Genomic DNA, 27,582 nt, shown 5'->3' on the forward strand with positions numbered 1-27,582 from the left:
TCAATAAAATAATTCAAGAATAATCTTTACCAAAGAAATTATTGCGTACACGTTCTCGCCATGCGAAGGTCATTCATATCTCTTTAGTAAGCAAGAGGATGCATTACGAAAAACGTTCTTTGTTCTTTAAAATTCTGGCCTTCTTTTTTGGCCAGGTTGTTTTAAATAAAGCTACACAGCCTGCCCACGTATCATTTGGTAAGTGAGTTCTTCTTAAGAAGCATGCATTTTCTCCTAATGATGCATAACAACGAAATCTTCAGTATTATGTAAACGAAATTTTCGTAGCAAATTAGTCAGAGATCCCTTAAGAATCGCTCTTCTGTTTACGGTTAGGTTATACACTACAAAGCTTTTTCTTCAATTATGTTGGAAAGGTTTAATAAACTTGATGTAAATCCTTATCAAACTTGCAAGTAATTAACAGGCGTTAGACAACCATTTAATTACATGTACAGGTAAAATAAACTTCAATTTGACGCTGGGTGGACTCAGGGGTGATTCAAATTTCTTGGAATTATCAACGTCATGATGTTTGAAGTCCAAGCAGTAATCGAAAGCTAAAACGAAACGTTTTCACGAAAGACATATTATTTCATCGCTTTGACCTCTGCTGTAATATTTGGACTTAAGGGGACTCCTTTACGTGGCTCTGAACCGTCATATGTGTTCAGTGAAAACAATATGAGTGGCTAAAAATTAACCATCGTTGAGCCCATTAAATTTATAGTTTTGTCGCTACAACTAACAACAATCTTTCTGTATTTGTCAGAACCTCCGTCGATTGAAACTGCCTACAACACAAGCTCCTCATCCATTCTTGTTGGCTGGAGAAACAATCAGTCTTCAAGCAACCATATTTCAGGATACAGAGTAAGCTACTGGGAAGGCAACTCGTCTCTAAGTATCCATATAGTTCTCTGTCCTGAGTGGAATTTATCAACAGTTTTAACGAATTTGAAACCGTTTACGAATTACTGTTTAGAACTTTCCTCGTTCACAAATACCACCGCTAGCAACAGAAGCCAATGTCAGTACGTGACTACAGATGAAGCAGGTGCGTTTTTGCCTCAGGGATCGGTCATTATTTATTCATAATAAAGTAGACCTGATCTTCACCTAAGGCTCTGTAATATTCTTATGATTCTCTCCTCATTAACCCTTTCACTCCCACAAGTGACCAAGACAGAATTTCTCCTTACAATATCAATACAATATCAAGCAGGCAGGTGATGAGAATAGAGAAGATTATCAATCATGGGATTATTAGTTGATCCAATACCGAATTCTCTGAACTAACATCATAAGAATTGTATGGCAGATAGTAAGGAGAATTACTAATCAGATCTTGAGAGTGAAAGGGTTAACAGTTAATTGGCAGTCAATTTTTACAGTCCCCGCTTTATGCTCTGTTGGCGACAACTGATTCCACCTCCGTTCCCTCTGATAACCAAAAACCCTCCAAATCCCCCCCCCATCAATGAAGACCGGTCCGTTATCCCTTAACACACAGTCGCAGCTGGATTTCCGGGACAGGGCGAAGGCCACAATCATGCCCCATTGGCATTATGGGGTACGCTAGGTTCAATTTGTTACGGATAAAAAAATTTTGTTGTCTTTCTATATACATCGTGCGAACAATAAGACCTGTGACCTTGACGTAATTAACACGATATCTGATAGGTTCTCAAAGTAAAATATACAAAAGAGTGATACGTAAAACTTAGGTTGCTGTATTCACATCTACATATGTCTGCGGGGCCAATGAAATGATAATAATAATGACGAAAAAATGGTGCTGAAAAAGAATCCAGAAAAAAATAGCAAATTTTCTCCCTTCCTTAATATTTTTCTTTGCATATAAAGGCCTAATAAAGAGGCTTAGAAGTTTTTGTTTTCTCTTCCTAACTCTCTCGTACGGATAATATTTTTCAGCTCCAAACGCCTCACCTCAAAATTTGACTGCTCGTTGGATAAACCTTACAAGTATTCGAGTCACATGGGATCCATTACCCCTGATAAATAGGCGAGGAATTATATTGGGATACAGAGTATTTTACAAGAAAGTGACGAATACAAAGCGAAAGAAAAGAAGTTCGGACAGTTCTGATAAAGACACCACTGTCAACGCACTGATGAAGGACTTGGTGGGACTCGAAAAGTCCGCAAATTACTGTGTGTGGGTTGAAGCTTACAACAGTAAGGGAAGCGGCAATAAAACATCCCACATCTGTGTAAACGCAAGTGAAGACGGTATGCAAATAATACTTCTCTTTCGTTGAAGAGTTTGGATTTAAAAAAAGTTAAGTATTTGCCATCTTTCGTTTGGAATAAAATGAACTACTTTGGCTTCCGTTTGTCGATTAATTCGCCCTGGAAAGGTACGTAGTTCGATCAACACTAGTCCCTATCGAATTAAGGTTTTGTACTTTTTTTTAGTGCTTGTCAGCAGAGGTTCCGACGATAGCGCAAATGAACATTGCAAGTGAATTAACATGAAAAAGTTCTCAGTTCAAGTGATTTTTGATTAAAAAGGTGTCTCACTAATTCCTAGGTACAATTTCTGTTCATAGAATTTCTTTAATTGAAGTGAGCTTCTTCGTCATTTTTTCCGGAAGTAAAATGATTACTAGAAGTCTACACTAAGTCAAATTAAGGCCTCTGAAACTAACTAATGCACTGAACACTTACACAAACTAACGTGTTTTATTAACCGGATCCTTTTCATTATTTTAGTTCCAAGTGGAGCTCCTAAACTCGAGGCTGAGAAGTTTTTTAGTCCAAACGCCATCAAGCTCACGTGGCAATTATCAACAGAAGACCCATTTCGAGGGATTATAATAAAATACAAGATAAACGTCACACAAACAAGAAATGCTGACAAACCACCCACAGATCCATGGAATAAATTGATCGACATCAGTAATTCATCAGAAACGTCGTTCATTCTTGTTAACCTCTCATTGTTTTCTACCTATGGGGCTCAAATTTCAGCATGTACTATAGCAGGATGTGGAAACTATAGCAATACAGTATTTGCTGGTGAGCACGACGTTTTCTGTGGATACTTGTACCAGAACTTAAAAAAAATTTATCAATGGAGAGGCACACTTACGATAAAATGGTTGAATATGAATATACTAAAGACCCATGTGGTCTCATTCGACCACGCAATGTTCGTTAGAGTCCTGAGAACGTAAGACAAAGCTGCATTACTTGAGGGAAGCAGGCTTAGAACACCCATGTAAGGAGAATTTTACCAGACATAAAGCACATATTTCAAACAAGATTATTTAAAAAAGTAAATGCTCAGCCATTGCTGATCACCGAGGCAAAAAATCTTGGACCCAGTTGTTAAAATAGCGGATAAAACTGTTCAATAAAAATATCGCTCTCCAGCGGATAAGTGTCACCACAAGGTAGTGCACTGAACACTGAAGATAGATTTACCCAATGAATAGCGTCATCCACCCTTTAAACCACTGTGGCCTGGTCGGCAAAGTAATCTAGAGTTCAGATATGAACCCTGTAGGGTAAAAGTAATAAAGTAAGATTATGATCAGATTCTTATTTTTTTTTTAACTATCAGTCGAATTTATCTGCAGAAACCTGTCGCTGTCCAAAGTATCTCTCTGCCTCCAAAAGCCAGTCATCCTTGGACCAAGGAGGAAATGATTCAAAGAGTATAGCAGACATTATCGCCAACACAGTAACAAAATCATGCGGGTACTGTCAAGAACACAATGAAACTGTGCTGGTATTTTCCAACAAGACTGATGAAGAATCTAATCTTCAATTTCCAGTCACAAGGACTGGTGCAAGAGGAAGTGAATTCAGCAAGTTTATTTCTGTATTAGAGGTGCCTGGGGTGTTAGTTGTGAAGAGGCAGGACAATGGTTCTTCTCGTTTCTACGAAGAAATTATGACTGGTTCTGTGTTTGATATCTGGCCAGTCTTTGTTGTGTCGCTATTGACTGTTTATTCAGCAGGTGTACTCGCTTGGTTTTTGGTGAGCATGTAACGGTTTTACTATGATATATTTATATATGTTTATATATTACGTACTGTCTTTTTTTATAGTAACCAAGAAATGGGGTCGACATTTGAAATGATGATGTCTGCATCGAAATAATTGAAGTCTAAGTTCCTTTTTCCGCTGTCACATTCTCCAACAAGATAGGTTATCACCAGCCATATTTGAGCATTAATAGGAAATTTTGTGCGTCATACCTGTGCAATTGGACAGTACATGTCATGTGCGCATGCTGTTGTCGGGAATTTCGCTGAGTTAACTGGTTTTAAAAACGTGCAGTTGCTGGCTGAATTGTCTCTCAAATTTTGTCATTATTGATAAAATCACATCGCATCATTCAAACAAATCGAGCTCCTGCTTCGTGGTCGTCAGATTTTGTTAATCACTCTTACGATTAAAGATCGAATTCGACTCCTCTAGTTTTATTATTATCACTTACTCATGGAACGAGCCTCTAAAAGCCATTTGTCTTTTTGATAGATGGAAATTCTTATTTCATTGTCTTTTGATTTTAGGATAGGGAGGAACAATCCTCATCTTTTGTCGCGGGAGTGTACGAAGGATTCTGGTGGTCATTCATCACCATGACAACAGTAGGGTAAGGACGTCATCGATCTGACGTAAGAACTTGATGACATAATAGATTAAATCCAGTAGAAGTTATGTCCAGGATATGTGGGTTGATTGATGGATTAATAAACAGGAACTACATCAATATATTTTTTTTCATCAACGTAGTTATGGCGATCGTTGTCCAAAGTCTAAACCAGCAAGAGCGTTTGCAATTGTCTGGTTACTTATCAGTATAGTTCTACTCTCATTCATCATGGCCGCCATGTCATCCACTTTAACTGCTACAGTGGTTCGGTCACAGAAAAAGGACTTCAACATTGATCGAAACAGCAAGGCGAGTTCTTTCTCTTAAAGTCATGGTGCTGAATTGGACTAGACTTAACCCTTTTACTTCCATGAGTGACCAAAACAGCATTTCTCCTCAAATTATCAACACAATATAAAGCAGACAAGTGATGAGAATAAAGCAAAATATAAAATAGGGAATTATTAGTTGATCAAATACCAAGTTCTCCTGACTAACATCATAAAAATTGTATGACAGACGTTAAGGAGAATTATTGATGAGATTTTGGTGAAAGGATTAAGCGCGAACATATTTATCGACTTAGTTTGCGGTCAGCAATGGATTAATGGGTTTTCTAATGCAACGTTCAAATGGGTTGCAATTCATAACAGTTCATACAAAAAGCATACGAAAAATAAAAGTTTCTCGGAATATCTGTCCTCTCAGAAAGGTATTCTGTCGTTTCCAGGCAAAACACCAGTCAATTTAGTGTATCTTAGTCGGAAGGAGTGCTTTTTCATCACTGTTCTTGAAAATATCGTTGACATGATATTTTTGATACTAAGAAATTTATTGTAAGCATAATGTGTTGACAGTTTTCTTCCTTTTCCAAAACAGGCAGCAGCGGTAGCTAATTCTCCAGAGTATAAATTGGCTGTGGGATCACTCAGTGCCAAGTTGAAGCTCAGTAGGTGTCTCTCGTTCTCCTCCTACACCTCGGCCAACCACACCCACACCCACACCCACCTTCTCTTCCTCAGGGTTAACCCCAATCACGACTTTTCTTTGCTGAGCAGCTGACAATCGTAATAAGGCCACACTAGTAACATATGTTATCTACTCGCTCATTAGGCTCAGGCTGCTGTTATTTTGAGACTTGTTAGAAAAGGACCACTCATAATTTATCGGCTAGGAAGGGGGGTTGCTCTTTTTTGGATCGTTATATTATCGCATCTACCCAGTCAAAATGTCGTCAATGACTCATACTCCTCTATTCATATATCTTTCCTGTTTAATTTTAGCCACAAATTACTCATCAGTAGAGAGACTCATCAGAGCACTCAAGGAGGGCGAAGTTGACTATATTCTTGTTGACATGTATCTTCCTGTTAAACGCAAAGATCTCTTCAATGGCTCTTGGTTCGAAATTGCAGCGCTGTACAAGGCAGAAATAAGTCACGGGATTCTTCTTCGGGGTGACGCCCTAAAACTCGCGTCTGCGTTGGAAGAGATGATAGCATACGATAACGTGCAGACTAATTTTCTAAAAAACAGCAACGATGACAAGGTATGATAAGCTATTTTATCAGAGTAATTTATGAGTTTGTATTCTAACAGCAACAAAGAACTACATGATGGGCGTGAATAGACGGAAGGCTCTGGTGGTGTGGTGTGACATAAATTTCTACGGCTCACACACTTCTCTTGTTAAATATATAAAAGGTATGACATAAGTCACATAAATGCATATTCTTCATTAAAAAAACAGCTTTTTTTCTAACAGGGAGCAGCTGAGTCGACATCCAACGAGTATCTGTTCTTCGATCCGGCCAGTCCATTTTACAAGCAAATCATATTCGCGGGCCTGGGTATCCTGTGCATCTTCACAGTTTGTGGGCTGGTTTATCAAATGGTGTACACCATAAACAGAAAATGCCAGACGAGTACGTACCAGAATTTTCTTACTTTTCCCTACGAGCATTTAATAATTCACCCTCTCACTCCCATCTGTGTCAAAGACATACTTTTCCCTTACAATATCGATACAATATCGGTACAATATCGATACAATATCGATACAATATCGATACAATATCAAGAAGACAAGTTGATTCTCCCCTATGTTCTTTCAATTTTTGAATACCTTAGTGTAAAAACAAATAGAGAAACTCCTTTAAATCAGTTTTGCTGACATTTTAGGTGAACAGGAGACAGAGAGGGATGAAATCCAAAGGGAACTACAAAACTTGGTCGATGAATTTTACCGCTCTCTTCGTCAGAAGTATGAAAGACTCAAGAATATGCACAAAAAGGAATTACTTAAAGTGGCTCGTCAGGCTAGAAATGAACTCGAAGCATGCGCAGAAAAACGAAATGAGGCTATGGTCCCATGACCAAGTTTCGCTCCAACAGCCACTTTCTACTAATGTGAGCTTGAATATTCGCTTTAAACTTTATTTCTTAATCAAGACAACTTAACACTAAAAAGAGCATCAAATGCATGTACATTTAAAAATGGAAAAGGGATACGCTTGAGACATGTCGAGTGGTATGTGTCTGTTCAAAAAAAGGATCACCTCGTATTGACCACACCCTGCGGGCAAATGGCACTAAGAGCGTGTACTGTAAAAAAATCTTCAACGGCCGTTTAAATTTGACTCAAACTATTATGGTTAAGTCCACCATGGTTATAGTGTTCTCTAACTTGTGTTTTTTTTTTTTATTTCAGAAGTAGTGTAGTACGTTTGCTTTGTGTTCAGTCAAAGAATTGAACTTATATTTCATCATGTCTTTTAGGATTCCTATAATTGGGATTTGGTGTAACATACTCTCATTCGTGCTCTGATCTCCTGCAGAATTATTTATTTCCGTCATTATAGAATTATCACACCTTTACTACTGTCAAAATTGTATAATATGAAGACATTGTTAACGTACATTGTTAACCTCATTGTTAACTGACAATTGTGGAAGGCAATTGACACCTTAATTCAAAATAATGTACTGTTGCATTTTGTAGAAAGCATTACCGCGGAAAGGTGCCTCAGATACACGAGTTTAGACAGTGATGTAGATTGCCTAACGGCAAAATCACCCTACGAATTAATTGGCGGTAGAATTTATGACAAATTTAAGTCAAGGCTGTACAAAGTATAGCAGAGATTGTTGTTATTATTTCCATGCTTGCAAATGTGATCAGTAATTTATGCTTTAGACTCAAATATCTGAAAGTTCTTTTTTATCAAGTTTTTCCCTCCTTGTCGCTTTACTTTTTCCAGGTGAATCAGCTCAGCTTTGAACTTTTTTTTTAATTCCTTGTACGTTGAGGAAAATGATGAGTAAAATTCTTTCACCGCTGTTTCCAACTGAGCAATAGAAGCAGTGTTTTCAGGAACGACAGCGTTATTATTGATTCCTGCCATAAGAAAAGTTAGAAAAATCATTCAAAATGGTCAATAAATCCCAAAACGTGAGTGTTGAATTATGTTTAGATCATCCTTGGGACAATTTCGTACCGTTGTAAGTAAGAACTCGGTTCTTCTCAACTGCAAAAGACTAAAGACTCAAACAAATCATTTCGTACCACAACCTACTATGCTGAAAATCACGGCCAAATATTACACAAATCACGTTCGCATTACGCACCACTCATTATTTATCACCGGGGGGGGGGGGGGGTAGGATCTTGGAGGGATTCCATGGTTTACATGAGGAAAGGAGGGATCAGGTATCGCCAACAGCCGGAACTATAGAAAATTGACTGCCAATGAGGGAGGTTCATAAAAATGGGATATTATTTTCTTTAGCTCGGCAAGGAGTACTCTGAATTTCGTTTTTTCCGTTCGTGTGCTTCGCTGAAAAAAAAACATTGTCTATCAGTTCTTCGTGTTGTTTCCGAATCATTGCTTGCTTAACTGTACTTACTATTGCCAGGTGCTCGTCTTCTCTTGTAGAAAAATGCTTGGTACAGCATCCCGCAGCAAAAACATACACCCAGAGCTGCTAGAGTCGTGTACATGGTGGTACGGAAATAGGGACTTGCCGGCTCAAAGAATGTTACAGGTTCTTCCTCTAAAATTTCTCCCTGTGTAGACGGCAGTCAATGAAAAAATGCTCATTCAGAAAATAAGCTAGATAAAAGCTAGATTTCTTATCTCCTCTGGTAATAAACGTAACCATTTTTATCATTATATTGGCTAGAGAATTATTCAATCACAAGTCACGTGTGAGAGGGCCAAGAGAGTAAGGCTTATCTGTACAACAGGCCCGCAATGCGTATTTAATTTACGTCCTTCACCTCATCTTCCGCGTTTTCATTTGCGTCTTGCAAATATTCTGACTGTACATCTTTAGCAATGATCATTTTCTTCAATTCTTCCACCAGGCTAACAGCATGGCCATGTAGAAGAACTCCATGAGAGATCTCAACCTCTAGTAGTTTGCCAATTTCATACCAAGAACCATTAAACAAATCCTTTCGTTTAACCGGCGTGTACATATCTACCATAATACTCTCAACTGCGCGGTCTTTTAAAGCCCTCACAAGATGTTCCACATCTGGAAATTGTTTTCCTGGAAAGTTTAAGTCATGTTATTGTTTAAGAACAATAAGGAGTGACGTTGGCATTTTCTGAGTTGTACTTTGCAGGAGATAATTGTGTTTAAAACTGTGTTAGGTAAAAATGAAGCCTGTATGAATCTTGCTATTATAGGCTTATTTTACGAGTAATTCCCACTTTAATATCACCTGTAGCTCAGCAATATGGTATTTGAGAAATACTCCGAAGGATCAAGTTCCCTTCGGAGGTTCCTTCTTTCCTTTCTGGTGAACGATACTTAAACTAAGATAATCTAGAGCCATTTTTTTTCTTTGATGAGCAAATTTTAAAATTTCTTTTATCTTTTCATACTTACACATGAACATATCTATCATATTTTCATTAATTATTAGATAATTAATTGTAGTTAGGTGTTCCCAATTAGTGTACACTGTATGCTAGCGATTTCGACACAATAATAAAGTTCGCACCTATCTTATCTTATCAACTTTATGATATTCTAATCGCCAATTGTCAAACCATTCACAAGAAAAATACAAAAAAAATCTTACCAAGATTGACTTTGCCACTAAGAGAACCAACTGCAACACGTTGTTCAGGGGAATCAGCCACAACTGCAACCTGAAGTAATTTCGTTACATTTGTGATAAAAAGTCGTGGGAGAAATCTCTACCGTATAAATGTTTTCTATCTGTGTCTGTCTATTTTCCTCGCCTAATCAGTGAAGGAAATTTGTGCTGAAACGCGTGAAGTTTACCTGCCATCTTAACTAGGGCCAAACGGAAAGATTTGCTGAGGTCAGGTGCAGATGGGGACTGTTGCAATAATTTTTTTAATTCTTTTCGTTGTATTGTTCTGGACTTCATATGAACACCCAGAGAGTGAGACTCAGTTACCGTTTTCACATCTGTTCCTTGCGGTGATCCAATAGTTTTCCTGACGGTGGTAACAGTCAGCAGTGAAGTTAGAGTTCCCATGAACACAGAGAAGATCACAAGGCCGATAAGAAACCAGATCATGGCGAATAATTTTCCAGGTATAGACTTCGGACAGAGATCACCATACCTTGAAAAAAAACTGTTTTTATTGACTGTAGCTGTGGAACACCAAAAAAACTTTCAACTCGCTGGTTTTGATGGCGGTTTAAAGTGGCTAATAACTGGAGGGGGACTGACTTGTTTCGCTGCCAAGAGCCAATTAGTCTCGGAAAGAGGTCAGCACTCACCCAGTATTACAAGTTAAACTTGGCCTTAATATTACATGTAAATGCGTAAATTGCGTACCCCAATTTTGCGGTAATGCAAAATTGAAGGGATAGGAATGCAAACAATTCAACTGTCCAAAACAATTACACAACTACATAAAAAATTACAATAAACTTGAGTTTGCTTAATATAGTGTTGAGAACATAACCTGGCTAAGATTTTCAAAAAAAAAATCACAAGAGTCTTTCATAGCTGTAGTTTTGTTATTTGGTCTTTTCTCCCAAACGCTAGATCAATTAGGAAAAAATTTTTTCCAGGTAGAACGTTATTATTTCTCTTACCCGACAGTTGTCATAGAAATGAAAGACCACCAGAATCCTTGACCAGCTCCCTTAACGAACTGACGTGGAAATTGTTCAGAGTTTTCCTTGGAATCCTGTGAAGAACAGAGAAATACATTACGAACGAGTGACTTCTTAGCAGGGTACAAATAGCTTAGAACCGTACTGCAGTGGCAACAGAGTGATTTATGATAATCAGCATTACTCCAGTTGCATATTATGTTCCTCGTGAGAAATCAAAATGGATATAATGTATATCCTGTTTGACTGCGAAGAATGAACATAGGACGGTGAAGATAACGAGAACTCTTGTTTGTTATGGGTTTAATTTTTAAAAAAATTTGAGTTTGAGTTGTTATCTACATAGAAGATTACGCAAACCGTGTTGTTTAGAGGTTCGTTGGAATAAGCCAAAGAAAAATTTTTCAAAAGAAGGGGTGTCCTACGCCCTCCATTCTTGGGGGCGTAAGACCCCATGACCACGCCCCCGTGGAGTCCTGCTGTAGTCCTGAAGTAATTTTTGAGACATTTCCTGATACCTACCAAAAACCAGATAATTATTCCTGCTAATGTGGCCATCACCACGGTCACCACTGCGATAGGCCACGATGATAGAGCTGAGCCACTTGCCACTTGGGTCAACACCTTGCTTAAGTCGGACTTCCTTGTTATCACCAATACTCCTGGAACTGTAATCACCGGTACAAACTTGCTATATTCACTCTGCCCGTATGAGGTTTTGCTCACTGGAAAATTAATTAATCCATTGCTATCGTCACTCTTATTACTATAAATAATTTTCGTGGTGTAATCCTCGCATTTACCACAAGTGTCTAGGAGAAGGTCCGATATCACTTTTGTCAGTGTGGAGGTGATAGTGTCTTGCTTTGAGTCTTTGATTCCACCAGCAGATCGAGCTGTGATAAACTCCGCGCATGCGCAAGTTGCTGTCGAGATGAAAGCACGACCATGATCAATATGTAGTTTTTTTAAACAAAACCAACAGACTGTTAAATAAAAAATACCTTAAGTCTGGAGCACCAGGGTTAAAATATTACTCTATCATTAGAAAAGGCGTAGTGGTAGGGTTGTCTCTGCTTTAGCGTTGAGCGTTGTGTTATATCAGAGGCAAGTAAAACCCAGAGAAAAATTGAAACTTCGATGTGACAAAACGCAAATTTTTTCCCTCGTATATCACTTTTCATTCAGAGAAAGATGTTTTTCGTCTTGTCACGAGCGTGGGATAAAGAAAGAGTTCTGAGTCCCCATGAGGAATCGAACCTCACATCATCGGATTCCGCGCTCCGATGATCTACCTCTGAGCTGAGAGAGACTCTACGGTGAGTGAGGTCTATTACGAAGTTCATATGACTTGTGTCCTGCATACTGCTAGGACCAGCCGTGTCGATAGCGTCATGTTTGTAAATAGAATAAGAGAGACGTGTAAAGTACCAAAGAACCAACCTCCATACACTGCCTCGCTGTATTTTCCAACGCCTTCTGATGTGATTACCGCCATTTTGATCTCATACCGCGCAAATGGTAAAAGGTCTGTTAGATTGAACTCTGTTTTGGACTGGTAACAACTGAACATCAGCGACGTCCACAAAGCATCGTCTTTCGGAATTCCATTAACTTCAATGAGCTTATACTCCAAATCATATCCGATAAATTCTCCTTTGATGCCAGAAATTGTCTTGGGATCCCACGTGACTAATATGGTTGCTAGAGATCTTCTTATCGATGCAGTGATCTTTGGAGCAGTCTCATTAACAACAGGTTCTGGCGTTGGCGTAGGTGCTGCGAAAAAAATTTAGATTTTGGGGAGTGAGAAGGGTAACTAAGCATACCTTTGGGGATTAACACAGATCTTATCTCACGGGCATTCGTTTCTCCTTAAGATAAGGCTCTGTCATCGTTTTTAATCCGACCGCTTTTACTGGTCTCTGAGTATTCATATCCTTCATACTATTCCGTAGTGCTGAGTGGTGCTCTTCATTGTTTTTCTTTAATGATCAGCCACTACTGAGTGAAAACGCAGTTGCCGAAGGTTAACGCCCTAGACCATATGAAGGGTCCCATGTCGTACCCTAGAAAGATCACTGTGTTTTATCGTTGGGTAAGGCAGCTTTCACGGTTCCTCTTCCCACCCAGGAGTGTAAATGGATACAGGAACACCGTAAGGAAAGCCTGGAAGACTGCTCTAGGGATCTTGGGATCTACCATCCCATTTAGGAGGCCTAACTTAGTTCAAGCTGGGCGAAACAGAGCGGCCCCGGAGGTTATGGACCACTTTGTTCTTCAGATGTGCTTTAAGTCTAAAAACTATTTTGGAGTGTTTTCCATACACACTATGAAAACTTTAGATAATGAATCACATGAAACACTCACAATTCTCTGTCTGAAGACACCCTGTGGTGTTTCCCCACCCTGTAGTAATGAGAGTTGCCATTTCGATACAGCCACTGGAATTCACAGTGATATTTGTCAAACACGATTCAACAAAAATTGATCTGTTTGTATCGCGAAGGAAAATGGCATATCCTACTATTGGGGAGTCTGCATTGTTGGGCACAGGTTTCCAATGGATAGTTATCGATGAGGATCCATTAGTGGTGGCGTTTGCCTCAGGAGGAGGCGGAAGGGACACATCTAAGAAGAAAACATTATTTCATTGAAATATCAAATTAGCAACTTTATGCTGTCTGTGAACCAAGAAATCTAGAACCCCATAGTGGTATCCAATGACTGGCAAACATTAAGAACTTAACTTACAAATTTAAAACAAATTTGGAGTTTATTGTCGTTAGGTGGTTATAACTGTATGAAAGATATTTAAATGTTTTATCTCTTATTTGCCATGTCGTTTCTTAGGAAGAAAGGCAAGAGCAAAAAACAAGAGCTAACATTGCGCGAAAAGGGCAAAGAAATAAGCGGAAACAAAAGGGGAAAATCTTCAGTGAGTCAAACAGGAGCATCAGATCATATCTATATGTACGTTGCGCTAGAGAAGTATTAACTTGTTATTATTATTATCATTGTTGAAAAGACAGACGAACGAACAAATGAACAACGCACCAAAACGATGAATGACTAGAGGTAGAATTAATTGAGGGTAAATCTTTGAATGAGTGTTGTCAAAGATCGCAAATATAAATCTTCTTTGCTGGAGTCAGTCATTAAGGGGAATTCAATTTCAAAGAGAACTGAGAAACTGCACACCAACCCCTCCCCTAATCCAACAACAGCCGACTGAAAGAAACAGATAGGTTTAAAGCTGGATTAAGGGAGGGGAAGGTGCGCAGTTGCTCGGATACTGACATTGATCCGAGTAATTCAACTCTTCCCTTCCATTACAAACACAAAAAAAGGAGGTAGCTGGCTTCTTACCTCTTTTTTCTGTATAGAGGTAATAACAGTCACTGAGACTTTCCTCCCCCAGTTCCTCGGTAATGGCTCCAATGCGGATACAATACCCGGTGGACGCGGACAGATTTCCAATCTCAAAAGCTGTGACGTTAGGGCCAACAGTAAAGTTCCTTAGAAGCTCGCCTTCTTTGTCCGGGATCGACCGTCTTTTCCTACTCTTTCCACTCTTCCAAGCTCTCATGCGGAGCACTAACACGCGGTAAGCCACCAAAGTGTTGTTACCGGTGTAAGGCTTCCATTGGACCGCTAAAGAATTGGGGCTTGATTTCACAGTGGTCAGGTTTGACGGTTGATCTAAGATCGGATCCGGTGAGTCTTTGAATGGGAAAAAGAAAATTAGACAAAGATGAGATTTCTGTGACATTTTAATATGATTATCAGAGGTGGACGCCATAAACAGACGCCCAATTTGGAACAGATGACATATTCTGCTGCTGTTAATATGTAACCCTTTAAATCAAGAGATGATTGACACGAAAGTGTTTCTCTTCAATACATTTTCAATCCATTAACCCTGTACACCCTGACATCAGTCTACATATTCTCCACATCTTCAGGTGCTGACAAAGCGAGAGAGCTCGTTTAGTTGGCGATCATTTCTTTTACTCTCATGACCTCAATGCTTAATTCGGTTGTGATACTGTAAGGAGAAATTCAATGCCACTTACTCTGGGGGGAAACAGGTTAATAGATCGTAACGTCTGTACTTGCCTGGGCAATCTTGAGAATTACAGCTTCTGTTCTGCTGATGTGAACTATCACCGTAACTACACGGTGATGTACAAGTCCTGTTGCGAAATTGTACACCTCGATCACATGACTTGCTGCAACTGCTCCATTCACTCCATTGCGAATAAAGAATAGAGTTGTTACCAGACCCCTCTCCTATAGAATGGTGTTTTAATTCATTAGCATAATGGTGACAAAGCTAAGATCCCTCTGCGCATTTCGCGAACTTGCCCATAGAAATTGAAAATGACGTGTCTGAGATCCAAAATGTATCAGGGTCCCCTCGCTTTAAGTATATTTATCTCTGTCAAGGGGTTTGAAAGAAGAAAAAAAGAATAATTATCAGTAATTCTTCACTGGCCCTTCATAATTTGGAACTTACCATCAGACCTGTTAATAAAAAGATTAAGAGGCGCAATTTTCCATAGCATAAATTAGCATAAATTAACATTTTGCCAACACGTATCAGAGGTCTGGAGGCAGTGCGAGGTGCGCGGAGAGTTTCGTAACTTGTGTGTAATATGTAATTAGATCAACTTGAAGCCATTGTTTCTTATTTAAATGTTGAGCTGCCCTCGATCCGCTAAGACTATTGTTATTAAGTCAGCCATAAATGGCAGCATCTACCTCGCTTTTTCGCGAAGAGGAACTAATTTCATCGTCAAGGATTGCATCGCTTTCTATACCCATAGCGTCCTGACATTTAGGAGATTCTTTGATATAGGGAGAATCAATCAATACATCAATCAGTAAACCAACAAGTCAGTCGGTCATTCATAAATGGTGCTGTCAATAATCCATTTAAGTCCCCTCTCCACCACGCCCCTTCCCTCCACGTCTGTTGATCTCCACCAACAAAAGTTTTTAAAACCTCTTTGAGTGCCTTGATTTAATCGTAAATATGCCAGTCTCGTGTGCATGTTCTGTGTATCTGTCACCTATATTTTTTACGACATGTTATTGTGACTCTAAGAAACTCCTGTCGACTTCATTGTATAGAATGCAAATCATAATCCTATTGCCTTATTGATCAAATTAACCCCGCCGGAAGATTTAGTATTATCGCCGACAAACATCGTTAACACGGTTAAAATTTACTAACTTATTTTCCTTTTACAACATTAGTACCATAATCAGTAAACAGATTATGAGAAACTACTTAACCAGGAATATATAGCAGCTAGAAGAAAGTATAACAACTCAAATTATGGGAGGTTAAGATTTGATTTCATCTCTATTCTGTAGACTGGGACCTTGGAAGGGAATTCGGCGAATTACTGACCAAAGACGAAATAAATCAGTTCTTTTTATCGCATACCCCAGTCATATCACTCGCTAACAACAAAATCAACAAAATCAATAAAAACACCTCTCAAGGTTTTCCTTATTAAATTAGTCAGTCAGAGCAGGTGGTAATGCGCAACTGATCTGGGGACGGAGACCCAAGTTTTCCATGGAAGGAGGGGGGGCTACAAGTGTATCTTACTGACTTTAGGGGGATGACAAGAGGTTTTGCTATAACAAGTTATCCCCCTCTTTTGACGGGGAGCTGAGTAGAAACCCCATACACTCCTACCCCCGCCCCCTCACAGCGCGTTCGTTGAGCTCCTTTGGGAGCCATTGGCCAAGAAGCCCAAGTACTTACCAATATTGTTAAGAAAAATGAACGATATTTTTCGTTGCTACTTCAGTGAGCAATGTTTTCATGTCTGCAAAACGAAAACTGTATTTTCATGGCCTTAGTTTACCTTGCTCCTCAATGGCACAGCCACTGGAAACACCGTCTCCATATTTGGTAAATCCATAGACCAGTACACAACCAATGTCGGCACGTTTAGTAATTCCAGGAAATTTCTGACTCTTTTCCTCTGCAGAAAATGTCCATATCCCGTGAAGAGAGTTATTTGGTTTCTTAACTTCTACTTTGTATCCGTCGAGAACGTCCCCATGAAAATACACAGGCAACAGACTCCATCTGACCTGTATTCCACCATCTTCAACTGAAAACGAAACGCTGTCAGGAGCGCGTGTCGGGACTGTAAAAGAAAACATTAAATTATTTTCAGTATCTGTTTTAATGTAGTGTAAGCCTGGTCCGAATTGAAGTGTCTAAACCAACACAAAGCAAATGCTCCTCAACCATCCCAGCATACGTTTTCATTTCAAAACATTTTCGCCACACTAGAACGCTCGGGGATATGACGATTTTTGGCCTGACCTTTTCATAATTCCCCCACTCTCATTTATCCCACTCATTTCAAAACACTAAACAGCTGTCTATAATTCTCACTAGAAATTTAAACGTGTTCATATTTACATTCATTAATTACATATTTATTACCCATGATTTATTGTCTTTCGTTCTGTCATAGTCAGTACGCGCGCTATGATTGGTCGATTGAGCAGGCCGTATTTTACCCTAAAGCCCGCTAAATTTAAAAGTTTGTTTGAATTGAAATCCTCCCCCTCTCTTTGAACCCAGAGACATAATGAACATCTTACTAACGTGCACTTTGATTGATCACATTTCACTGTGCGACCCGCTATATTCAAAAGTTTGTTTGAATTGAAATCTTCCCCCTCTCTTTGAACTCAGAGATAGAGATAATAAATATCATAAATAGTAAATATATAATAAATATATATTAGATATAATAAACTCACCTCGTTTTCTCGTTCTATACTATGAGTTACAGAAACTCTTTTTTTCCCGCTGAGATTTATGGTCCTTACGCTTCGTGCGTGAGCCATAAATTCTTGCGGAGAAAATTCAGTCCATAACTTACAGTAAGGACCTCGAACTCGGTTAGTAACAGGTTTATCTATTCGTTTATTTTAAGGAACTGGTTAAATTGGTTTTATTCATATTCAATATGTAAAACTACTCAGAACTGGAGACGAATCAATTATGAGTAAGATCACCAAATTACCTCTTTCTGAATAAATTTGTCCATAAATTTCCAGCCTTAAACATGGCGTGCTATGCCACTCCAGCGGCCGCAGCTTCAAATATTGCGTCACAACCCCGGACTCCAACAAGTTTTTCTTTACACGGTTGTAGTCGCTGTTGGCTTCAAACTCCTAAAACGCATTTAATGACTGGTCATTATTTACCGCCTCGGGAGGGGGAGGAGAGTCGGAGGATATTTTTGTATCACGACAAAATTTATCTGATCCCCCCATAAAACTCTGTAATACTCTTATGAGAATAAGGGAGCCTTAAGGTACCAAAGATAAATCAACCTGAGCGTTTTTTTTCTTAATCGTGCATGCAAAGTTGCTTTAATCGTGCAAGTTTGACTCTCTATTCATTCTTAAGCCTTTTTGTCCCAAGATATCATTATTTATTCTCCTTACTGTCTGCCATATCGTTCTCACTATATTTGTCCAGAGAATTTGGAAGTGGATCAAGTACTTATTCCCTTGTCTGCTTGATATGATGTTGATATTATAGGGAGAAATTCAGTCCTGGTCACCTGAGGTATTCAAAACATCAGACAGATTTCAAAAATCTCTCATATTCAGACAAACCTTTTCCTCTTGCTAATTCACGAACCTTGAAAATTCCATTTTCCTTGTAAACTTCGTATTTACTGTTTCTGTTTGTCAGTTCAACTTTGTATTTCTTCACATAGTCCTTGCTTTGTCTACCCTGGGTACCAATGGCGCAAACAAAATGAGGCGATTGCAAGTTAACCTCAAGGTAAACTTCGCTTCTGGGAAAAGCACACCACCCCCCTGTGGAACTCAGGCGTGCATCATAGGGTGAAGTACCGTTTAACGTATTGGTGGATTGCATGGCATAGTCTGGTATGGCTCTGTTTTCTAGTCCAAGTGGCATATCAGAACAGTTTTGATGTGGCCAAGCGAAATCTGCAATAGATGTCATTCAAAAACAAAGCAATTTAAAGAAATAAATATAACGCACAAGTCGAGAGATAATTGGAAAGAAAAATTATTCTTTTGACCATCTAAGATGACTTCAATAAAACAGATTATTTTTTCCCACGTAAATATCTGAATTGTACTGTGACTAGAGGAGCAGCATGGCTACTTGTTTTATGGCGACGGCTCCACTCCAATTTTAAAGGAAACTAAGTTCTGAGAATAAAAAGGTTGAATATGGAAAGCTCATGAGAACTGAAATCTTAAAAACATCTTACCTTGAGATCTTACCAATACCCCGCCAAAATCCGACCAAAACTTTCGCCAGAATGTCATCAGAATCACCGATTATCAGGGAGGAAATTAACATAAAAATCAATGACGACCTACCTTTTCGCTTACAGACAAAGGAACATCTTCCTGAACACGGTTTATTTTCCCAAACTTCACTTTCGTTATGATACGCAACACACTTATGTGCATTTTTTTTATTTTTGTCTTTCCACTTTGTAAAGTTCACAAGAGAACCGTCATTCCAATGGAGTTGGTTTCTCGTTTCAAATTTCAAGCCAATCCACGAGCAAGTCTTTGGCTCTCTTTCTGTTAAAGATTTGACAAACTGATTTTCAGACTCGCTGTGGATGGATACCAGATGAGAATTAAGGTTGTAACACTTGTCAGCGGCCTCACTCCACTCTATCTTGCCCTCACTCTCCTCTGCATCAGAGGCACGGTAGCAGTTTCCGCCATAGTTTGACCATCCCTGTAAGCATACTGTGAAAAAAAAATGTAACTTTAATGGATGTAACTTATGGGCCAGTCAATGTTGCTTGGGCGAGGGGGGAGGGTCAGGGGATTTTGGGGAGATCACTTGATTTTCAGAGGGGGGCCCAGTCCGTTCAGTCGTCGCCAACAAGGAATAAAGGGGTGACCCACAACAGGACCTTTGGGGGGATCAGGTAAATTTTATTTTGTCACGACCAAAATCCAAAGACCTCCCCCCTCCCCCTAACCCCCAAGGCGATAAATAATGATCAGACCCTGCCTCAGTTAACAAGTTTCTACCCCATCTTTCTTCCCGGAAGAGGGGAGGTACAAGCCATACTCTCCTATAAGATAACAAATCACCTTTATCGCAATATCCAAGATGTTATTTTTATTTTTTTGGTCTAGAAGGTTTGTGTATCCAAACTAAGATACAACAGGGCACTGATGATTTTATGGTTCTTTTTATTATTATTACACTTGATTTCTGTCTTGGACTACTCTCTATGGCATAAGGATCAGTTTCTTAATTTACCCAAAACACCCAAACATCGGTATCCATATTTTCAATACTCTTCTCTATACACTACCCTTGGCACTGACAAGGAGAATTGGTTTGACAATCAAAGCTTCTTAGGTTTGTGATTATTCCTTTATTCTCATGATCTTAATAAATGATTCAGCAGCATTGCTGTAAGGAGAAAATAGATGGTGGTCACTCCTAAAGCTTAAAAGGTTAACTTATAATCCCAAAGAAAACCTTACCTGCTGGAGTGTGAAGGTCAGTACACTCGCTTCGAGGACCTTCTCCCGCTTCATTATAACCAACGACTGATACACAGTAAGTCGCATTTAATTTCAGGTTAAAGAGTTTGGTCGAATTATCCTGTACATCTTTCTTCTGCTGTTCTAATCCCTCTGTACCAGCTCCTTTTATGTAATAATACACCCGATATCCAATAACTCCCAAACCCCCATCGAAGAAGTCCGGGATGAAATTCCAGCTTACTTGTACCGTTGTCAAAGATATTATCTCCGTGGTCAAATTCGTTGGTGCACCGGTTGGTGGACCTGTGGAGAAAATCATAAGATGCATCAATGTTAATATGGTTAGGAAACTGGACTACAAACTCCATGTGAGAGTTTGACTCATTAATCAGGAGCTTGGATGAAGCAAGTGTTAACGAACTTCCGTTGTTTCGGAATCAACTTGCCTGCCTCTGCGTAAAGATGTGCTTTTTTTTTTGCTTAATGTGCAATATCTCCAATCGTTAATTTCGAGGTCTCCGAATTCTACTAATGGTAGATGAGAGCCAAATATTGTACCTAGCATTTACGTTCGTTGGCAGAAACCTTTCACCTCTAAACCACAAAATATATGTTCAACGCAAGCAGAGAAAAATCTAATGCCCCATTCACACCAAAGCTTAAACATGTTTAAAAGTTGTTTTGTTAAACACAGTTTAATTTTTTTTTTCTTCATAGAAACTATTTAACCGAATATTTTTGACTTGAATGTAGCACATTGGAAATGCAAGTTAGCAAGTACTTGAATCCAATGGAAAATCAAGTTTTTCAGTTCTCTGTTTATAATTTTCATTCAATGAAAACCAGTTTAACAAAACATGTTTTGCTGGTGTGAATGGTAAGTAAGGTTAAAAAAGGTTTAAGCGAAACAATGAGACAGATACCAACCTCCCTGAGATTTCGACTTATTTCCATAAAGTTCAATTCTCAAACAGGGATGAACAGAGAACTTCAATGGCCAGATCCGAAAGTGTTGAGCTACTGGAACTTGTTTAAACACTGCTTTCGCTACTTCGTATGAATTTTTATTTCCTTGAAAGACCTTGGGGAAAATGGCATAGAACATCATGTATTCAATGATAAAATGGTGCCCTTTAATAAGACAAATAATAGACACACACAGACGAAAATATTTGTGGAATGGTCATCATTGGGGGGGGGGGGGGGGAGGGAAGGAGGGTTTGTTTGTTTCGCGATTAAATCTACCTGATCCCCCCATAGAGCTCTTTGATAACCTTGTGATCTCCCCTCATAGGCAGTTAACTGGTAGTTATTTTTCTATATTCCCCCCCTTCCTGTACTCTGCGACTGCGACGACTGAACTCTTATCCGTTTCCCCCCGAAGACCAAGTGAACCCCCCAAAAAATCCCCCAGCCCTCCCCACCCCCGCGCTAAAAAAACGACTGGTCTCTTAGCAAAGGTATTCTTGAATGGAAAAAAACTAGAGAAAACTTTTAATTAATTATCTACCTGACTGTTTTCGTTTATATACCAGTCCCATTTTGAGCCATCGATGGAAAACTGTAGACGATACGTTTTGGTAAAAGCACCTCTTTCAAGCAGTCCTTGTGTAGCAAGAGCACAGATTTTGTACAAAGAACCTAAATCTATCTCCAAGTATTCTTCTGTAGAATTTGTATTTGGGCACCAGGCCTCTTCCCCGGCCAATCGGGCATTACCTGGTCGGTATTTGTTTAATAAAGATGAAGATGCAAAAAATATACTGTCGTATCTAACGCGATATTCAAGTCCAACGCCCTTATCTTCACACTTCAAGTCGTCAGGGTCAGGAGCGACTGAAAAAGAAATAAGGTAGTAATACCTTCTCGTAGCTGAACCAGAGAAGCAAAAATATCTTGTGATAGGAAATTACCCAAAGCAATGTTCTGAAGTGGTGCCCTGTTATTAGGATTCTTAAGCCAGTATCATCGACTCACACCTAAGACTCGTTCCAAGCATGGATCTGTGTAATTTTACAAAATATCTTGTGCAGGGACCGCGTCCATGAGCGTGGATTTCTTCAAATCAATCGTGGCAATTTTAAACTGAATATCTCAGTGCATACGTGTTTATGAATCACAAATTTTTTTACTTTTGATATTGTTATCAAACGTTTTTCATCAATGTTATCATAACAACGCTAAAAAATAAGTGAAAAAAAGAAAAAAGTCCCAATTTTCCTAAGTTTTAAATTTGTGTCTTGTAATGTTATTAGAGTATATTATATTAACCCTTTTGCTCCCATTCGTGACTAAGACAGAATTTCTCTTGATAACATCAATACAACATCTAGCAGACAGGTGATGGAAAAAACGAAAAATATCAATTGGAGGATTATTAGTCTATCTAACACCAAATTCTCCAAATCAACGCCATGACTATTGTATGACAGACAGTAAGGAGAATTACTGATGGAATCTTGGAAGTGACACGCGTGGCTAAGATACCATTAAATTCTCACTGTAGAAACCAATCCCCCTCCTAGCCCCAGTCCACGCGGCTATCCATAGAGTTTGACTTTCGCGCGGATCATGCAAATAAAAGTTGTGAGCTCGAGTTGACATGTAATCGCAGGTAACTTTCTTATACCAGCCGTATTCAAAAATCGTCGGGTAAATCGCCCTTTCGTTTAGTGTCTTGTATTTCTGTTATTTTCAACGTTATTTCCTATCTTGTGATTAGGGTTCCATTCTTGATGTATTATGTTCGTAATACTTTACTTAGAAACCACTGGCAATGACGTGTAAATAAAAGAGTTCGGTCGAGTCGTCAGGAAATTAAACCTCTTTTAAATTTATTGTTGGTGCGTTGGTTATACTCACCTTTCCTCTCACAGATATAAGGTCTGACATGAGCGCATTTCTCTCGTTGCAACGTGTCAGTGACGTTACCTCGTTGATTACTTGAAGCACTATCACGAATCCCAACACACAAAGCGCCGTCTTCATTTCCATTTTCCCAGATAGGTGGATGAAATTCGATGTCTGAACCATCCAACCACACGTGCTTTGACTTGTTCTCGTTCCACTCAGCTCCAATCCAGGAAAAGTTTTCAGCCAAAGCTGCCACAGATTTAAATTCGTTCTCATTGTAGATAGTCACGAGTTGAGAGTGTCGACTTATGCATTCCTGCTTAGCACGTAGCCAATTTGCTGGTTTGCTTACATTCAAATAACACGAGTCCTGATATCTCATCCAAGAAATAGGGCAGGCTGTGAAACAAGATCATTGTTAATTGTATGAAGGATAAAATTCCACTTCCACTTTATTTAATAACGGGACAGCCCAAACTAAGAAATTATGTAAATTATATGTATATACAACATGGGTGAATAGTACTTTTTGCGTGCGCCGATTGACTAGTTCGGATGTGATTAGCCAATACTTTTCACCTCGATTGGCTGAAGAGAAAAAATCGTGCGTTACGTGTTTAATTTCAAACCATTTTTCTGCATATAGACAGAAATTAATCCATTTTTTTTTGTTTCCTTGTGGTATATACTAAAACAATGATTTACCTCATGGTCAGTGAAACCGATGGACGCGACTCGATTAATATTCATCACTATTCCCCTCCACTCCGATGATAGTTTTGAATTATAGATTATTTTACGTTACGAAAAATTAAATACGATGACTAACACTTTCATAATTTTCTTTGCGTATTAACGTGTTTTCCTACCCCCACCTTGATTGGTAAAAATTTAATTTACACAGAATTCTTGCGATATTTTGTGGAAGCTTATTATAATTTTTCTAAAAACAGGTTGAAAATTCACCAACATAGTCTGCGTACCTTATACGATACCAAACCATTAAGTTCAGCGGCATAAAAAATGGATCAACCGCCTCTAATTTTTTAGGAGGGAGGGGCCTTACCTCCATCCCGAGTTGTAAAATTAATACACTTTGCAGCCGGTCCATCCCCAGCCTCATTAAAAGCCAGCACAGTTATACAGTAGGTGCTGTTGGGGCCCATCCCCGCAGAAAATGATCTTTTGTCTGCTTCCAGTGTCCAATTATGGCGGTTACCGTCTGTATAGTGGAGGATGACTTTGTATCCTGTCACTAGGCCCCCATAGACTTTTGGTCGACTCCAAGAAAAGCCAGTAACATACATGTAGCGTTCATTTTGAATGACTTCATTAATTATTGGCGGAAGAGTTGGAGATATGACTAAAAAAAAAGATAATAAAACACATTATGTTAGTTATATGATCCGTACTTGAAAAATGATTGGAATACATCTATTTTTATCTACTGCACACAAAGGGAAAACAGGTAAGAGTCATAATTGATTAGACTGGAGTTTAGAGTGAATGATGTTATCAGTCTCCACAAAAGCTGTAAACATTGCGAGGAGAATTTCTATAGAAAAACTCATTATAGAACAGAGAAAAGTTTCCTACACGAGCCTCAATCGTAAGGACATTTGTTTTATTCTTCTTATTTCTATCGAAAGCTCCAACTAAATCATTTTATTTTGCTTGCTGCTTATTTTTTAATTTTTTTGAAGACAATGTCACTACCCTTGGTTGTCCTCCAAAATTTTTCGAATCGTATGTTCGAAATTGCGCTCGGCAAATTTCGAATCTAGGCGATAATTTTTCGGAGGGAAAAGTTTTTCTCAAGGGTGGTATACTTGTGAAATAAGGTAACCTTAGAGATTAGGGTTAGAATTGGCAGATAGCGATCGTCAAACTAGGATTGCGCACGTTTGTCGCATGCACAAATTCACGACAATAGTGTTTGTTAAACAAGTTTTTCTTCGGGGTCAACCCAACTTTTGTATACCAAGGCAAATGCCAGCGACAACTAGGGTTGAATATTGGGTATTGAGAGTAAGACTTTCATAAATAATGATCATCACTCTATAACCAGACCTGTTGAGTTATCTAGTGGCCATCCATATATTTCCACTTGTAGACATGAATTATTATTCGGTAAAGAAAAAGTCAGCTTTTCTGCTATGACGACGCCCTCGAGTGCGTTAACATGAACCTTATCTGGATTGTAATTCCCTTGTAAAGTCTATAAAAGAAAAAATGAAAGGTGGATGTGAAGCGTTCTTTCATAGTTCTGTTGCCGGTTTTGTGTGCCCCATATGGTCATTACGGGTAGCATAACTTCTTAATTATTCTAGGATTTTGTAATTACAGGGGCGGATCTAGGGGAGGGGAGGGGTGCAGGGGGTGAGCACGCAGCACTTTCCCACCCCACTCCCCCCGAGATGATCCGTAGCTTCCTAATATAACCTCACGGTTTTGCAAAATCTGTTGTATCATTTGCAATGGATTCTCAACAGCTTACATTATGTTATTGCCTAGTCATAAGCCTTCTCCCTTGTTGTTTTTAAAATTTGTCTACGTCACCCGTCCTTTACGTCGTTCCTTAATAGTGTACACACAACCAAAAAATAAAACCTGGATCCGCCTCCAAATCACCTGAAAAACCTCTTGGTTTAAGTACTGTCAAAGGAGGGCAATTTCAACTGAAAATTGATTAGTGTCACAACTTGGCCCGGAATTGAAGGAGACATGAGACAAAAAAAAAAAAAAGAAAGAAAAACGTTACCTTACTTCCATTTGAATCTTCGTAACGATCGGACGCTTCACCTATTCGCAAAATAAGTCTGTACTCTTTAGTAAATAATCCCAGTTGAGAGTTCCCTTGTGTGGCAATAGCGCAGATAACGTGTGGTACAACCAGATTGATTCTGAGATGGCGGTGTGTAGTATTTGGACACCAGGCCCCATGACCATCCAATCGCGCGTATTCAGGACTAGTTGAAGCGTTATAAAAAGATCCGGCCGTAATCTGTTCGTCTGTTATTGCACCTGTCTTCATACCCAGTGGACAACTTAAACACGATTGGTTTTTTTGACAAGTTACTGAGAAGTTAATCATAGAGAGCAAGGAACAATGTCAGTATCTGAGAAACAGCGCACCTACCCCATCCCTAACCCAACGACAGTCAGCCAATAACAAGTTAAAGGTTAATGTTAGTTAGGGAAGGAGTAGGTGTGCAGTTGCTCAGATACTGACATAGATTCGATTAAAACATAATGAAATCACATGTGACTACATGAGTAAAATCTAGATTTCTTATTGTCCTCTTTCAAGCGTGGGCTTCGAGGGATGGAGGGAGGGATGGAGAGGTGGTGGAGGGAGGGGCGGGGCCTGTCTATTCAAAACCTTTTGCCATTTTTATTTTGAATGGTCTTTCGAATTAATATTGATGTGTGGCTTGTATGAATGAGTGAAATTCCTCTCTTACTGAACATTTCGCCCCCTCTGTCCAATTTGTTTGTTTTAGCCACTGTCATGGATCGATACAAGAGTAAATAATGGGTCCAATATTTTCTATTGTTTGATAGGATATTAATGTGAGTGAGTTTTATCTGTATATGTTTTAGCACTCATCTTTTTTTCTTTCTTTTTTTATTTGTCTAATAATTCATTTATTCCTTTTTTTCTGCATCATGTATGATCTAAAAGCCTAATCTAATACTGTCGTTGACAAATTAACAGGGGGGAGTTTTTTCCTTTCATTTTAAAGTTTTAAAACTAACATCGTTCGCTCAATTAACTATGTGAAAGATAAATGCAACCTTTTCTTTTGAAAATGGCCAACCTTATTTGGGCATCGAAACTTATAACAAACCGCAATTCCATCGTCGCTATACAATAACAAGATTGTAGAGGGACTTGTTCAAGGTAAAACACATACCATTTTCGCCGCATTTCTTGGTGTCAGAAAGCTGATAGGAAGAATTAAGCCTGCTGTAGACAGGCGGATGAACCTGGCACAAGCGATTTCGTGTTTGGATGCCCCCCTGACATGCACTCCACTCGCCCCAGTCCCCTGGAATGTATTCGCTAAGGTTTCCATCTGCAACCAACAAGGGAGAAGAATTAGCCTCTAAATTCTTAAGCATTCTTTTCTCCTAGGTGACATGACTTACATGGAAACAGTTGTGCGAGCTCGTGATGATTAAGGAAACTATATCGATTGCCTTAACTTATGACTATCAGATTAATTAAATGAATCATTGCACTGATTGACTGACTGATTGACCGACTGACTGGCTGACTGACTGACTGATTGACCGACTGACTGGCTAACTGACTGACTGACTGACTGACTGACTGGCCGACAGACTGACTGACTGGCTGACAGACTGGCTGGGTGACTGACTGACTGATTGACTGATTGACTGGCTGGCTGGCTGGCTGGCTGGCTGACTG

At 39.1% G+C, this 27,582-nt stretch overlaps 2 protein-coding genes across 3 annotated transcripts in view; one reads left to right on the forward strand and one right to left on the reverse strand.

The window, feature by feature from the left end:
* LOC113681523 (uncharacterized) lies at nt 1–9,650 on the forward strand. Its single transcript, XM_089188290.1, has 11 exons — nt 1–198; nt 773–1,057; nt 1,936–2,253; nt 2,737–3,042; nt 3,606–4,009; nt 4,549–4,631; nt 4,772–4,944; nt 5,515–5,580; nt 5,915–6,180; nt 6,397–6,556; nt 6,813–9,650. Exons 1-11 carry the CDS (start codon nt 99–101, stop codon nt 7,004–7,006), a joined length of 2,355 nt encoding a protein of 784 aa, XP_089044416.1. The 5' UTR covers nt 1–98; the 3' UTR covers nt 7,007–9,650.
* Nucleotides 7,318–27,582, reverse strand: part of LOC113681631 (uncharacterized) — a 23,636-nt gene continuing 3,371 nt past the window's right edge. Inside the window, exons 5-28 of one of the 2 annotated variants that reach the window (XM_089188284.1) lie at nt 27,065–27,226; nt 25,909–26,225; nt 25,218–25,365; nt 24,214–24,510; nt 23,240–23,546; nt 23,157–23,209; nt 21,805–22,130; nt 21,222–21,375; nt 20,292–20,597; nt 19,152–19,535; nt 18,433–18,749; nt 17,807–17,957; nt 16,625–16,912; nt 14,859–15,032; nt 14,109–14,462; nt 13,110–13,370; nt 12,183–12,518; nt 11,262–11,665; nt 10,719–10,813; nt 10,069–10,237; nt 9,724–9,793; nt 8,911–9,185; nt 8,538–8,697; nt 7,318–8,028 (exon numbers count right to left, since the gene is read on the reverse strand). In XM_089188284.1, the coding sequence (XP_089044410.1) occupies nt 7,817–8,028; nt 8,538–8,697; nt 8,911–9,185; nt 9,724–9,793; nt 10,069–10,237; nt 10,719–10,813; nt 11,262–11,665; nt 12,183–12,518; nt 13,110–13,370; nt 14,109–14,462; nt 14,859–15,032; nt 16,625–16,912; nt 17,807–17,957; nt 18,433–18,749; nt 19,152–19,535; nt 20,292–20,597; nt 21,222–21,375; nt 21,805–22,130; nt 23,157–23,209; nt 23,240–23,546; nt 24,214–24,510; nt 25,218–25,365; nt 25,909–26,225; nt 27,065–27,226 (5,720 nt within the window). In that variant the 3' untranslated portion in view covers nt 7,318–7,816. Of the gene's footprint in view, nt 8,029–8,537; nt 8,698–8,910; nt 9,186–9,723; nt 9,794–10,068; nt 10,238–10,718; nt 10,814–11,261; nt 11,666–12,182; nt 12,519–13,109; nt 13,371–14,108; nt 14,463–14,858; nt 15,033–16,624; nt 16,913–17,806; nt 17,958–18,432; nt 18,750–19,151; nt 19,536–20,291; nt 20,598–21,221; nt 21,376–21,804; nt 22,131–23,156; nt 23,547–24,213; nt 24,511–25,217; nt 25,366–25,908; nt 26,226–27,064; nt 27,227–27,582 lie in introns of both variants that reach the window. The other variant, XM_089188283.1, reaches the window with a different exon arrangement.

Source organism: Pocillopora damicornis, chromosome 11 (assembly GCF_964200805.1).
Source record: "Pocillopora damicornis chromosome 11, jaPocDami1.2, whole genome shotgun sequence".
Lineage (NCBI taxonomy): Eukaryota > Metazoa > Cnidaria > Anthozoa > Scleractinia > Pocilloporidae > Pocillopora > Pocillopora damicornis.